At 35.4% G+C, this 16,168-nt stretch overlaps 2 protein-coding genes across 3 annotated transcripts in view; one reads left to right on the top strand and one right to left on the bottom strand.

The window, feature by feature from the left end:
• The window catches only part of LOC120637750 (prion-like-(Q/N-rich) domain-bearing protein 25), a 41,198-nt gene extending 37,594 nt beyond the window's left edge, over nt 1–3,604 (top strand). For both annotated transcript variants that reach the window (XM_039909737.1, XM_039909738.1), the window contains exon 8: nt 2,357–3,604. In XM_039909737.1, coding sequence (XP_039765671.1) covers nt 2,357–2,515 — 159 coding nt within the window. In that variant the 3' untranslated portion in view covers nt 2,516–3,604. The remainder of the gene's footprint in view (nt 1–2,356) is intronic.
• Nucleotides 1,333–12,703, bottom strand: LOC120623466 (5-hydroxytryptamine receptor 1D-like). The gene is made up of 9 exons (XM_039889500.1): nt 12,619–12,703; nt 12,166–12,399; nt 9,464–9,731; nt 9,047–9,194; nt 8,074–8,147; nt 6,413–6,499; nt 4,833–4,936; nt 3,854–4,056; nt 1,333–2,556 (listed from the first exon to the last, which is right to left on the bottom strand). Exons 1-8 carry the CDS (start codon nt 12,701–12,703, stop codon nt 3,863–3,865), a joined length of 1,194 nt encoding a protein of 397 aa, XP_039745434.1. The 3' UTR covers nt 1,333–2,556; nt 3,854–3,862.
• Nucleotides 12,704–16,168: the final 3,465 nt, after the last annotated feature.

Raw genomic sequence — 16,168 nt, forward strand, 5'->3', positions numbered from 1 at the left:
AAAGACGGCCGCAAAGCGATTTAACGTTCCTTTACGATGCCGCATTGAAACCGAGCAGACGGTGTGATGTTAATATAGCTGCCATAAGGCTACTGGTTATTACGTTACCATCTTAAACTGTATCCACAAAATTAGGAACATATTTTCTTATTTATTTATCTTATATCAATATTTTACGATTATTAAACGAGCAATTCTTGTATATATATAATTGGAATCTCGGAATCGGCTCCACCGATTTTCATGAAATTTAGTATACAGGGACTTTAAGGGGCGATAAATCAATCTAGCTAGGATTCATTTATATTGGAATCTCGGGCAAAAACTGCAAAAAATATCCATTTTTGAGAGATTCTGATGCGTGAGTGAACGGTAAACGTTACGCCAAACGACGGAAGGATGTAGTAAGTATACCGGAATTGTCGGAATTTTTGTTTCTTCAAAGTTCTATAAAACAGTTCGCGGCAACATACGAATATTTTCTTAAGTCGGCTCATTCGCGGACAAAGTCGCGCGGGTCCGCTAGTAATCTTTATTTGCACACAAAAAAATATAGAAGAAGAATAAAAAAAACACAAACAGAAGCAGCATAAAAAAGGCGGCCTTATCGCTTCGTAGCGATCTCTTCCAGGCTACCTAGGATAAGGAAAGCAAAAGGATAACAGACTGCAGGTTGTGCATATTAAAAAAAACTACATACCAATACTTGAACTAGATTACACAAATAAAATAACACAGAATATAATAAACATTAAAAAAAATAAGAAACTAATATATAGTTTAACATATCATAAATACATTAATAACAGTCGTCTTAAATATACAAAGTGATTTAGACTGTCTTAAGTCGATTGGGAGCGCATTCCACATACATAACCCTCTGCCATTATGGCATGTAGCGCTCGTTTCACTTCACACCCGCGGAAAGTCTGCTGTTCACTTTTCCCCATTTCCCCTATTTTATGGTAAACGTTTAGAACATTACAAGTAAAATAATTATTGTGAACTGGTAAATGGAATGACGTGTCTAACCACCTGTTCTATAAACACTACTAAAATGGAGCGGTTTTGATGCTTTAACATTAGTCGTGTACACGATTTCTGTATGTTCTTAATTCTATGACTGTATCATTACTAGGTGAGGGTTGTCAAGGACTAACTTTTATGTATTTTAATAAAAGTTCTGTTTTATTAGTATATAAAAAAAAACCTCACTGTAATATTAATGTGTTAAGAATTAACGCATTGATTAAACTTAACTTAACTTATTAAACGCACTGTTTATTATTAAACTTCTAATTATTATTTTATGGCAATGAAAACCAAACAGACTAATGTTTAACGTCTTTAATAACAACAATTCAATAAAGTCCCTACACTAAATTATCTATGATACATTATTAAACTTACTGTAACACACATAAGATACTACAATTTTATTTACAAATATTATTAAAATTTAAAAATCGCATTCTAAATAGTAGCATTTTTGCCTGCAATGATAAATCTCGGTATGCCTATAAAGTGCAATGACCACAGGAGAAAACTGACAGGTTCTAATGACACTGTAAAATAATGTTGCCATATTTATATTTATAGTATTTCAGTGCTTTGCTCGAATTGACACAGTTAAAGGAAACTTACCTAATGATTTAATAAAAGTATTTCTAAATATAAATTTTAGGATTTTTTTAGAATTTTTACATTGTTAGGGGTTTCAATATTGTCTACAATATTTCAGTTAATTTTAAACCCCGAATCAAAAACGACGGGGTGTTATAATTTTGACGTGTCTCTTAGTGTGTTGGCTGTTTGTGTCAACAATATAAAACTCCCTCAATATGGGTATAAAATAAAAATGCTCGACTAGTAGAATACTTTACACAATGATAAATCGAAATCCAAGATGGCCACCACCATTTTTTGGGACAGGGGATTTTTTAATTTAATTTGAAAGACCATGAACACAATATTTTATTTTCTATTTTGGTTCAAAGGTTACAACGTTATGAGCAGAGATTGAAATTTTGATTCAATTTTTGTTACAACACAATTTTTGTAAATTAAAGCTATCACAATCAACATCAGTTTACTCCAGTGGAGTAACAGTAGTGGTTTTCTGCGGGTTGAGAGATTTAAAACGCATGAGTCCTTGGCTTAAAGCGACCTGCCCTCAAATAAGTTGAATTTCTTCTGTATTAAACTTTTTGAACATCTCAGCGATAAGTCTATACATTCCAAATTAAAAATAAGAATAAATTAAGTAAAGTTTGTAGTAAACAAAATACAAGTTAGGTTAGATATAGATAAAGGTGTCAGATTATGTTCACACGTGTTTTTTTAATAACTTTCAAAGGAATGCGTGTCAGAAGAGGACGAGCCCGGATATTGTCTCTCCGGTCGATGCACCTGCAAGACCTGCTCGCCAGATGCCAGGGACTTCGGCGCCGCTAGCTCCCTTTCCCCGCCATTAGCAGCCACCATCTTGTCTCTCGCCGCCATCTTCGCGCGCTAGCCGCCATTTTGTGAAATTTTGATTCGCGCCATCTTGTTAACCTGAAAGGAAAAATGAAAATCTTTTAATAAGGCCCTTATTCCTTTAACGCGTATTCAAATGTGGCAGTTGGTGCATGAGGAATATTTGGAGTATTATTCGAATCTATAAACCTTTAATATAAACCATTTCAGTGGTTCATTAACATTCTTCCTTGATAAGGTTTATTTAAGTTAAGGAGTGTAAAGCTCGCGTTACTGCTGCTGCTTAAAGTGAAAAAAATTAATTTCTGTTAAAGTCGATTTTGTTTTTAAGAAATCTTTGGCAATTTAAAATTGAATTGTATTTGATTGGTATTTACACAGAGCAGCGGCTGCGTTGTTTTCGTTGATAGTCTTCAAAGTTTATGATTAAGTTGTAAATAGTTTTATTATCGCTGTTATTTGTTGTTGAGTTGTTTATTATAATAGAGAGCTGGCGAACGATTTGTCAGAGTGTTTTTAACAAATGGTGGCTATTAACAAATATTTTTTATTTTCATTTAAGAGTTTTAAATATTAAAATACATCTAAACATTTTAGAACTCACACGGATGAAACTCTTGATGATTGTATAATATTTCCAACATTTATATATATATTTACAACATTCTCTGCAGACCAAAACAATGCATATGACAATGAATTTGAATATAATAGCAAATACGGTCTTTCTGATTCGTGATGGTTATCTTATTAATAATATGTTTCTGAAATTTGTTAAATTGAAACTAACAAATCGTTGACTAGCTCTAAGACTATTAAGCGTAGTTTATATCTATGAAGTTTTCTTCCACTGACACTAAGGCAGTATTTTTCGAGTGCAATTTTTGATGTTTATAAAGGTTTATCCACACTTGTACTTCATGTTCTACGATAAATGTACTTTCTAATACATCCAAGATGTTTGTATCAGTAATCGTGATTACGAAGCTGTAAGATTAAGTTAGGCATGTGTGGACGCACCTAAATATTTCTAAAGACAGTTACGAATGGATAGATTTTATGCCAAAGAAAATGTACACGAGCTAATCGAATGAATGTTATGTAAATAAAGCATATTTATTTTCAATTTATTTTTTACTAGAAGGTAATTTTGAAATTACTTACGTTAGTCACCCTACACCGCAGTCGAAAATATTTAAAAAATTAAGCTTAATTTTCATAATATATCATGGGTTTCCGCAAAGAAATGCCTACTTCTATCCAATAATTGAACTTGTTTCTTTGTGCCCAATAAAGTATACTATATTATATTTATATATATAACCACTAAACTAGGCCACTTTAAAAAAATATACAAGTAGATAAAACAACTCACAGAATATAATCACGCTCTTGGAATCCGCTGAGTCAAAGGAATCTCATTGTTTCTCGAACTAGAGGTTGTATAGGAGTACTGTAATACTCTGCGCACACTGGGAGATGCTGCAGCGTATACGAACGGGTTCAGAGCTGAGTTCACGTAGCCGAGCCATGTACACCACGCCCAGGTCGAGTCGCTGACGATGTCGTAGAGAGAGTCTAAGTTTAACAATAAAGAAGATAAAGAAGATAATTTATGCGTGATTCTCCATTAATTCGCCGATTATAAATTAAATCGCCAATTTCCCCCCCTAGATCTGGTCGGAGGCTTGCTGAATCAATTTTAAATACTAGCCTATGTCCATGTCTTCCACCACGTTTGTTTAGGTTTCTAAAGAATCGCGTAGGTACAGTTTATTTACTCAGGCTATCTCCAGGATGCAAGCTATATCTATGCAAGATTAACACTATGAAAAGTAACACTTTTTATAACAATCCGAAAGCTATGCATTTTCGGGAGGAAAAGTAAAGACCAATTTTTGGTTTCGCTATCCTCTTAATTAATATATATAATATATATATTAATTAAGCTTCCCCCGATTAAATATTTCAAAAAACTATCAAATGTACCACAGGAAGCACGCATTTAGAGTTATAGTAAAACAATTCAACCCCCCATTTCACTCTCTTGAGGGTAGATTGTCAAAAAATTATTTCTTAGTGCGACGTTGCGTTATAACAGAAACCTACTCTGTTATTACGCAACTTCTAACGCAAGTCTCAATTCCAAGTTTCTAACCCCAGCGGTTTAGGCTGTGCGTTGATTACCACAACAATATACCACAAAATAAGTATATATAATGCAGTGGCACAGTCAGTGCGCACATAAAAGAGTCATGCCATTTCTCCGTGACGGCATACGCGTCCATTTTACTTTATATACATTCCAATAGATGAAGAAATAAACATAAGTCTGCGTGGATCTGGGAACATACCCAAAGGTAGTATCACGAAGTATGGAGTCCAGCAGATGAAGAACAGCCCCATAAGCATCACAATCATCCGAGTTGCTCGACGTTGACGCTCTAAGAAATTGGTCCTAGAACAGTTTAAAAACATCATCATCATATCAAACCATTACCACAAGGCACTGGTGTCCTCCCACAATGAGAAGTCCGTAGTCCACCACGCTGGCTCAGTGCGGATTGGTGGGCTTCACTAAACTTTGAGCATAATGGAGAACTCTCAGGGATGTAGGTTTTAGGTCACGATGTTTTCCTTCACCGTTGATAGTGATATTTTAACGCACATAACTTAGAAAAGTTAGAGGTGCGTGCTGGGACTCGAACTTTTGTTCCTCTCCACTACCGGAGGTTGGCTCAGCGAACTTCTCGCGGTCTTGCTCAAAGCGAAACAATGTTTCTACACTTACGATATTGGTCCATTCACGGATGTTGCGCAACCATGACTTCTTCCTCATTCCAACACGTCGTTTGCCCTATACTTTGGCCATCATTATGAGCTGGAGAAGTTGGTATAGCTCATGTCTCAGAACGTGGCCCAGATATTTGAAGTTTCGCTTTTTAATCATTAGCAGTAACTCCCGGCTTCTGGCGACGCGTTTTAGTACTCTCACGTTAGAAACTTTCCGTGTCCAGCTAATGAGCATTGTACTGTAGCAACACATCTCGAAGGCTTCGAGACGTTTCTGAGTATCGGCTTTTAGAGTCCAAGCTTCTAAACCATATAAAACTACCATTATTATTATTAATTATAGCAAAAGAAGAAATGTCTTTATTCTTATTAAATGTAAGTATAAATGCGAAAGTGTATTCGTTTGTTTGTCCTTCCTTCGCGCCCTTAATAAGCATCCAAATAAACCAACCATCTTGATTTTTGGCTATAGCCTAGTGGTGGCCGGTAGTGGCTTCGGTTTTCCTTTCGTTGAGACCAAATTCAAGCACGGCACGCATCACTAACTTTTCGGAGCTATGTGCGTTTTTAATTTAAGCAATTTTAATACCACTTGCTTTAAACGGTGAAGGAAAACATCGTGAGGAAGCCTGCATGTCTGAGAGCTCTCCATAACGTTCTCAACGGCGTGAGAACTCTACGAAACCGCACTTGGCCAGCGTGGTAGACTACGGCCTAAACCCTACATATTCTGAGAGGATACCCGTGCTCTGTAGTGAGCTGGTAATGGGTTGGTGGTGTACTTAATAAACGCGGGCGACAGCTAGTACCTACATTTAAAAAAAACCTAGATAAAACAGTTACAATGTTTTGGTATTAATAACACTTCTGCTGCACTTGGAGACCTGTATGATTTCAACAAAAATACACAAGTGAAGCGCTGATACGAACTACTGTACTATATAAAAGAGAAAGTGTGTGGGTATGTTCCGTATAGGCTATATAAGTAATTATGTGCATTAAGTTCATAAAAAAAAAATCATCAGCTATCTTAGTACCCATAATACAAGCTACGCCAACTTTGGGGCTAGATGGCGATGTGCGTATTATCGTAGTATATTTATTTATTTATTATATTCATTTTTGTGATGTATGAACTTACTTGTAGCTGCATTTTCCTGTACTGGGTTCTGTGCAGGCTCGTATGACTGCTGGTGAATTGATACGGCAAGCTTTTGGTGTTACATCACTATAAATAAGAAATATAAGCTTATTTTACATATCGTGACTTAGCTGACAGTAAAATTTTGCAAAAAAAAGTTTGCAAAATAATAAAAAAAACACAATATTGAATAAAAACCAAAAAGGTAAGTAGAATTAAAAAGAATTGTTTCTATTGAGATTTAATCATTCTATCATTCTATTGTTCTTCATTTAAAAAATACTGGAGAACATGAAACTGTAGTCCAATGTTTAAACGAACAAATTGAACGATTGGACGACTCATTACAACATGTTTCATTTAAATATGAATATATAAAAACTCATTTAAAACATCGAGGTTACTATAACATTGATGAATTTCTTAATGACAAGGTAGCATCGAAGCAAGCTCGGCTTTCATCTCACAGAAGATAGAACAGTGATTGTTAAATTGTAAAATGATGTTGGAAAAGGTCAACTGCTGAGTTTCTTGCCGGCTTCTTCTCGGTAGAATCTGCCTTCCGAACCGGTGGTAGAGTCACTACAAACAGACATACTTGACGTTTCAAAAGTGCTTATATTACCTATATTACTTCATTAATTTCGAGACCTACTCGAAATTAATGAATTTTGAATATTGAATCAATCATCAATATATTATAAAAATTAAGCTTTATTTGCTTAATTTTTAATTTTGGATGAATTTTATTTAGTTCTTCCACAAAAACATCTAGCTGTCTATCTGCCCCCGTCCAGCATATTACAGATAGATGATTATTCATTGAAAAGTCAACATCTCCTGAGGACGCTCCGGTTTTGGAGCGAATGGTGCGTAGAGGGTACATTGCAGAATATCTGTTTGGTGTGGAGTATAAGGATTGAAGAAATTATAAATAACACCATACAGATTCTCCTGCCGTTCGCGGAGTATAGCAAATTAAGCTTAATTTTCATATGGATTTCCGCAAAGAAACGCCTGCCCCTATCCAACAATCAACAATGATGTTGCTCCCAAGGGGAGGGTGTGCCCATAATCACCACGCTGGCCTGGGGGTTGGTGATGGCTGATAATAGAATTCTCCCCCCCCCCCCCACTTACCCTTCTTACCCTGCGATTGCAGTCAAAGGCTAATTTGTAGTACCTACACTTTACTTTGACGTCATAGTGTTTCAATACTCGTAGTGTCCACGATTGCAAGCGTGGAAAGAAACTATTTGCTACTCCCACAGTCTATTAACATCGCACTGCTGGGTTATAGGCCTCCTCTCTCATAGGAGGGTGGGTGTTACAGATTTGAACCACCACGCCCCAATGCGGGTTGCTGGGCTTTAACGGCTTTTAAAGTTAGTGGTAACAATCGGGCCTGAAGGCTCAATGAACTCTCTTGAGGCACGGGAGTCGACACCAGGAATTTCCCAACTGTACTTCTCTGGTACTGAGAATTCGTAACTGACCTAACTATTTTTCACCCAACCTGGGATTGGAACCTAGTACCTCATGAGATGCTAACCACTAGACCAATGAGACAGTTTATATTTGTTTAGTAATTAGTAATTATTACGAAAGCTGTGTAATTAATGTGAGTTAATTTTCTGAGAAACAATACGTACTGAACTTACTTCTGATTATTGTCAATTTGTATGTGGACATTCGAAGATTTTTGCTTTGGTGTGGTGTTCATTTGTGTTGAATCCTGAAATAAAAAATCCGTAAAAGTAATTTTCTTCCTATATTTAAACACCCAGATACTGAAAAACAGTCACGTTCGTCACAAAAAGATATTCCAGTTTTTGGAATCGAATCCACGGACTTCGATTCAGAAAGGCAGGGTCGCTGCTCACTGCGCCAAACGGCCGTCAAATTAATATATTTATGTATTACAAGATGTTCCCTGCGGCTTCGCCCGCTTAATTTAGGGAGGCAGCGTACTCGTAGCGTATATATGAGATTTTTAGTATTGTTCACAAACATTTTTTTATCTTACGTAATTTTTTTTTTTTTTAATTTAAAGTATACTATATTATTTCTTATACCTACAAGAATATGCATAAAAGTTTCGTGTTTCTTCTTCTCAAATAATCGATTGATAGCTTCATTTTTAAGATAGGTATAGGTATTACTTAAATTGTATTATTGTTAAATTACCTGTTACTTTGGTGAAAGGCTACGTACAGCTCAGGCGAGGGCTTTTTTATAATTTTTGATTGCTATTGCTTTAAAAGAGTGTTTTTAGGGTTCTGTTCCAGAAGGATTTAGAAAGGATCCTATAACTACTTACAACTGGAGCCTCCGCTCTCCGTATGTACATCCATCCGTCCATCCATCCATCCGTACGTGTGTGTCAGCTGGCTGTATCTCCTAATATATAAGTATTAAAATCTGTCTGTTTTAAAAGTTTGTGATTATCATTGCTATAAAAACGTGTTTTAGGGTTTTGTGCCCGTAAGGTGCAAACAATACCCTATTACTACTTAAAACTGAGCTTCCGCTGTCTGTCTGTCCGCAGAACCCTCCGTCCTTCCGTCTGTGTGTCAGCAGCTTTATCTCATAAACAATAACATATTGAGCTTTATTAAACATGAACCGTTTTACCATTTTCTGACAGCGCGGTGAGACTGTCCGCCCACGATGTGCGCGAATCGGTGGAGGGGAGGAAAGAGCTCGCAAGATGAACCCGTACTGCATCACTATCATGCAAGCCGGCACGTAGAATGAGAATGTAATGCTGAAAAAGACATACCTGTGGAACAAAAGAATCATCACCATCTATGGTACATGTTATTAAGTGCATCTGTATCCATTATATTTTAAATAGAAATACATTGAAGAAACACCTAATTTTATTTATAAATAAGTGGCCTGCTACAAACTTAGCCCTATCCTTCAGCCTATCAAAACAACTCTTTACTCTACGTACCCATCTTGTAACTTAAGTGGAGTTTCCCTTAGTGAGACTATCTGACTTATTGGCCCACTATTTCTAAATGCAATCTTGTTAGAGCAACTTACCAAATATTAGTGTTAACGTCGCAAGCCTTTTCTAATTCTCCCGGGTGGAAGGACTTCGGAGAGGGTATGAAGGCGTCTGGCAACGCCACCAGCGCTGACACAGGCCAGACCAGGATTGATAAGGTCCGAGCCCTTCTCGCCCTCTGCGCCCTTGCCAAGGGCGCTGTGATGCCGGAGTATCGCTCCCAGCCAAGGGCGCACAGCGAAAGGATAGATGCGGTACAGCATAGCACGTCCAATGTACTCCAGCATGCACATATAACACGATCTCGGGGAAAATAAGTAGATTTACCCGCGCTATTAAGGCAAAATAGCTTGAAACATTTAAAAACGCGGTGAAAGCAAATTATCTTGCACAATAATGACGACTTTTAGTACCTTTACTATGTTTTTTTTATTATCTATATGCTTATAAGTATTTATGTATGATTGAGTATATATTAGTTTATTATTTTATATTTATTTATTATATTTATTTATATTTTTTAAACAACTTTACTGCATAATAAAGGAAACACAGGAACACTTACATTAACATAAATTATATGCAAAAGGCGGCCTTATCACTAACAGTGATCTCTTCCAGGCTACCTTAACTATTGGAATAAGGCAATGAGAGACGGGAAATAATATATATATATATAATATATATATATATATATATATATATATATATATATATGATATACATAAATAATTAAATAAAATAAGAAATGTAATAATATAATATATTAAATAAATATAATATATATTAATAAATATGCATAAATACACACACACACATATACATATAATATTAACATGTTTATAGTGACAAATAGTGCCTCCTTACACGACTTTTGACGCAAGGTATTTAGAGCGCCGAATGTCATCAGGGAGTTCATATTTCTTATTTGTGCAATTTTGTTTATGTATTAGTATTTGAATGTAGGTTTATAATAATTTTACACCACCTGTCCGTTCATCTTGTCCTAATCCAAAGGTTGCCTGGCAGAGATCGCTACTAAGCGATAAGGCCGCCATTTGTATTCTACTTCTGTCTTTGTATTTCTATTGTTTTTCCTAACTTCATAGTGGTGTACAAATAAAGAGTTAAATAAAAAAATAAAATAGTTTCTTCTTATAGACCACCATATAGGTAAGTGGAAAACCATCGCTTATAAAGAGAGCAACACTTCGCAAAGCAAGCAAGAAACACGTCATGTAAAGTACCGCCCTGTGACTGCTCCCTAACGCTCTGGTGAGCGCTTTGATATTTTAAACGAGTGGTCCCGGTTGCGATCAGTATATTTATTTGATATAATTGCATGTTCAATTTGGTCCAAAAAAAATTCATTTATTTCAAGTAAGCCTAATACAAGCACTTTTGAAACTTCAAGTCTGTCCGTGTGTAGTGACTCTACCACCGGTTCGGAAGGCAGATTCTACCGAGAAGAAGCCGGCAAGAAACTCAGCAGTTGCTCTTTTCCAACATCAAAAATTTACATTTTACATTTCAACATTCATTTTTCTATCTTGTGAGAGATGAAAGCGGAGCCGGATGCTTCCAAGCAACCTTGTCATTAAGAAACTCATCAATTGTATAATAACCTCGCTGTAATAAATGTGTTTTAACACATTCTTTAAACTTATGCATTGGTAGGTCCAAAATTACCTTAGGAATCATATTATAAAAGCGTATACTCAATTCCACAAATGACTTCTGCACCTTTCGCAGACGATATGCAGATGTCACTAATTTATGACCATTTCTTGTAAGTCGACTGTTTATATCCACTTTTTGTTTATAAAGACTAATATGTTGCTTACAAATACTATATTGGGAATTCATTGTCATCAATATCATCATCCTAGGCTCACTAATGTCACTATCACGGAATGAAGGTTCTAGAACATAGACCTAATTGTGGGTTGGCGGTCTTAACGATTATTCTGTCAAGCTAGCTATAATAACAGGGATTAAAGTAGGGCTAGGTGTTCATTGCATGCCCTGTGTAATGTAACTCTGTTTATAGCCAATAGTTTTCGACTTATTATCAGTAGGGCCATCGGTTCGGTCCGCCGATTATTATTTCTATATTCGAATTCAAATTCGAAATTCATTTTTCAAGTAGGCCGTAAATACAAGCACTTTTGAAAGGTCAAGTCTGTTTATAGGGACTCTACCACCGGTTCGAAAAGCAGATTCTACCGAGAAGAAGCTGATAAGTAACTCGCTCTTTTCCAACATCATTTTACAAGTTTAACAATCAGTGTTCTATTTAGGGTGAGATGAAAGCGGAGAGGGTTACTTCCAAGCAACCTTATCATTATTACCCACGTATAAAAAAAAAACGTATAAAAAAGTTGAATATCTTTAGATATCTGAAGCGGTTGCCCAGAGGGTAGAAGCTCGACTTCACTTTCGGGGGGCCGAGTTCAAATTCCAGCTCGCACCTCCAACTTTTCTAAGTTATATGCGTTTAAAGTAACTAAAATATCACTTGCTTCAACGGTGAAGGAAAACATCGTGAGGAAACCTGCATTCATGATACTTCTAAAAAATGTTCTCAAAAGTGTGTGGTGTCCACCAATCCGCACTGGGCCAGCGTGGTGGACTACGGCCTTAACCCCTTCTCGTTGTGGGAGCAGACCCGTGCGTTGTAGTGGCCTGGTAATGGGTTGATATGATGATGATGATGATCTTTAGATAGGGTACTTACTTAGATTAAACACAAACAGCTCTCTGAGCGCAGCAATCGGCAACACAGCCATCCCCACCAGGAAGTCCGCCGCTACCAGACTCATCAGGGGGTAATGAGAGGGCGCCCGCCGCACTCGCCAGAGCGCCAACATGACGGCGAAGTTGGCAAATACCGTGGCACAAGTGATCGCCAACATAACCATAGCGGCTGCCCACCACCCAGTGTCTGTCTCGCCACGTGGCTGAAACCACACTGTCCACTACCCTCATAATCGTAGTAATTTACGTCTATTAAAAACCCTATGAAGGCTTTCACAGATTTTGCAATATTTAAGCTCTTAAAAAAACACTTTACAAGCACTTTTGAAACGACAAGTAAGAATGCCTTGCCTTGTCGCCCTGAGAAGGATTACGGGCGCTCCCGAGGGGGGGAACGTAAATGTAAGGAACTCGACCATCCAGAGAGACATACGATGAATCGGATCTGTTGATTGCACGCCTCGCCCGAGGCATTTTCGGCCCGAGGCACGATCAGACGCCTGAGCGCATCCTGACATCAAGGATATCGCACACAAAGGTCCTACTAAATACACTGACTGTGGAAGACCTGGCCCCATAGCCAACGTTTTACTCCAATAAGTCCAATCCAATAAACGTTGTCCCGTGGCCGTCTTCATTTGCGGCACGCGGCTGTCTCACCATCCGCACATCCTGCACAAATTTCCCCGTATCCCTGCAGAGCACGGGATAAGAACACACACGATGCCTTGCCTTAAAGATAGACAGCGACACCGGCCGGCTTTAAATACCCATTCAGTAGTTATACACAAAACCAAAGTTAAAGTTACATACAGCTGCGGGAAGAGCCAGTTGTGACAACTGTAGTCTGATCTGACGTTCACACGAAGTAAGATAAGAGCAACTTTTCTTAAAAAATTAAATCTGCACCATACAAGTCTATTTAAAAATTGAAAAACTTACTTGCTAGAGAAACAACTCCAATTATCAAAAAATCAATACAGTCACATCATAAATCTTGAAAGTCACTTAAAATCGATATTTCAATTTAATCATAGCATTTAGGATCACTAAAAGTGTAAATAACTCGAAATTACTATTTAGCATTTAAATTGCATATTTGTCATCGTAATTTTAGGAGGGTAGATTGAAAATATCTGTTGACAAGACCTATCAAGATTATGGACTTTTTTTTTTCTTTTAGCTTTCCACAGATTATAGAATATCGTTTTAGTCAATATGAATTATTGACTTAACCTTGTAAAATTGACGCATTCTGTTTAATGTGTGCTTAAACTTTTAATAAAAACTTGGAAAGTTATAAACTTATAAAGTTGTGAGAGAAAAGCAAAAAATAAGAAGAAAAATGGTGAAACTATTATCAAGGCAATTTTTATAAAGTAGGTAACTACCTACTTTATAAAAATATAGAACCATACCTATTATTAAGTAAATTATTAGTAACTTTTTACTTCGATGTTTATTTTGGAGGGTTTTTTTACATCAGTTTTATGGATGATAATATAATGTAAAATACCCATTAATGGAACTAACATTCCAAATCTAATACCATGTATTATGTATAAGAGTTCTTAAGAGTCTAGTGGGGCCAAATATTGATGCTGGGTTTTTTTGTCAATAAAAATCGATACCGGCTGCGTTCTTTATACTATACTATAGTCAATATACTATATTATACTATAGTATACTATAAAGCACGTAGAGGTCAGTGTTCCTAGGTCACTTTACATGAAGCTTTACTGTAATGTTGCCATAAAATTTAAAAAGATGCTACCAATTTTTTTTTCATACTAGTTGTTGCACGCAACTTCGTCTGCGTTTGATTTTGTTTTTTGATGTGGCACTAAATTTAGTTGTAGATAGATGTAAAAAAAATAAAAGTATTCAGTATCGCTAAGCCTTAAATGAGGAGTTTGCTGCTGTTCGCTGAGGAGTTCTGTCCTCTATCTCCAACCACAGTTTGGGCAAAATTAAACACATATTATAACCTCTATAGTACATAAATAAATATTTAAATCGGTTATAATTTGTCGGAGGTATGGTGTAAAACCGTCAAACACTCATCCCCTGTCCCAAAGGAACCGAGCTTAATGTCGGGATAAAAAGTATCCTATATTACTTCTAATACTTCCAAGAATAGGTGTACAAAGTTTCTTGAGAATCGGTTAAGTAGTTTTTGCGTGAAAGCGTAACAAACAAACTTACATTGACATTTGTAATATTAGTAGAGATTAATAAAGACCTTGCCTATGCTTTAAAGAGGTTTACGATCAATAAAAATAAGAAAATGTTTAATTAAAAGAAACAACCATTTAAAATTTATTCCTTTATTGTCAATTAGGGGAAAATATTTAAAAATTATTCTCCTCAAACTGTAGAATCTTACAATGAAATGCATTTCATAAAAATAATGATAAAAATGTATTTACAGGCGACTTACAAACTAAACTTTCTCTTACATTATACCTACGTAATAGTTTATTACAATTCTTAAAATTGTAAGGCACCTAAAGATTGACAGTGTTTTTGTGCCTTCTTTCGTAATTATTCAGTAATAACTCTTTATAACAATGTGCCAAGAACTATTTTTTGAGCCTTTTTTTTCCATATTTTAAGAAGGGGTAAAACTTGGAATTTTTGTACAAATTTTGTTGAAATATCGTAGACACAAAAGAAGTACAAAGTAAAAAATGCGGGTAATATATTCGAGCTATATTTGGGCTATGTTGGATTTTACTAAATAAATTATAATATTTTTACAAAACAGTACATCAAAGAAGACCAATATGATTGTAAAGAAATGTTAACACCTAAGACTGAACTCAGTAATATATCTTTATAATGAACAAATTGTTTAATAAATTCAAAATGCATATAAAAATTTTCGGAACCGACAGGATTTGAACCTGCGACTCTCTGGCAACGCGGCCTGAGCGCTTTAACCAATTAAGCTACGGCTCTTCTACCGTCAATGCCGAAATTAGTATATGCCTTTTATATCAGTCTGTAATTTATAATCCCTCCGAGTGTAGGTAAAAACACTAATAAAAATTTTAAAAGAACAAATACTTAATTTCAATACTTTCCCTATTGTTTTTAAGTTAATAAGTAACAGTAGTTAGCGTGTAATCTGTGTCAATATCTACTTAAATATTTTACGCAACGTTTTTTAATTCGTATACCAAATGATTAAACGCTTTTATTAATGTTCATTCCAAGTCAAATCCCTTACAAGTTAAACTGATTTGCACTATAGATACATCATACAGAGGAACGGTAAATAAAAAAAAATAACTGCAAACGCTACTTTGTACTCAATAAATTTTCCTAGATCTTTTAGTTCATTTGCTTAATAAGTATACTTTATCTTAGAATGCATTATAAGGAAGCACGCGTTCGTTTTATTTACGTACCCTAATTATTTCTACTAATAATACACAATATTATATTATCACTAAAAGTTTTTAAACAGCTGATATTAAAATATTTTAACAATTTTACGCGCCATAACCTTTCAAGCTTTGACATTCTCGGAGAAAATGGATATTTGATGTGTTGTCAACATTCTATAAATTTTTCCAAAATTTGTAATTGTAATTTGTGCGCATATTTACTGAATTTCTACCAAAATTATTAACATTTTTCGTAGTTTATGTTCATAATTTAGATTGAAATTAATTAATTAATTTAGAACATAATATTGTTTAAAATTGTATATTTTTTACTTCATCATACTAGGATATTATCCAATAAATTATGTTGGCCGTTTTGAAACTAAGATTCCTAGTTTAAAATTATTCAAAAACTTGGCTCATTGGCACATAACAATGACACAGAGAAAAAAAATAAAACTAAAAATCTATAAAAAAATACTACGAAGATCATAGTTACGCGATTCGAGTAATTTTTCTTTTCTTTATTAAATATTAATAATTAATGTTAAGAATAATATTTACAATAATATAGGCGATGTTGACAAATGA

Source organism: Pararge aegeria, chromosome 4 (assembly GCF_905163445.1).
Source record: "Pararge aegeria chromosome 4, ilParAegt1.1, whole genome shotgun sequence".
NCBI classification, from domain to species: Eukaryota; Metazoa; Arthropoda; class Insecta; order Lepidoptera; family Nymphalidae; genus Pararge; species Pararge aegeria.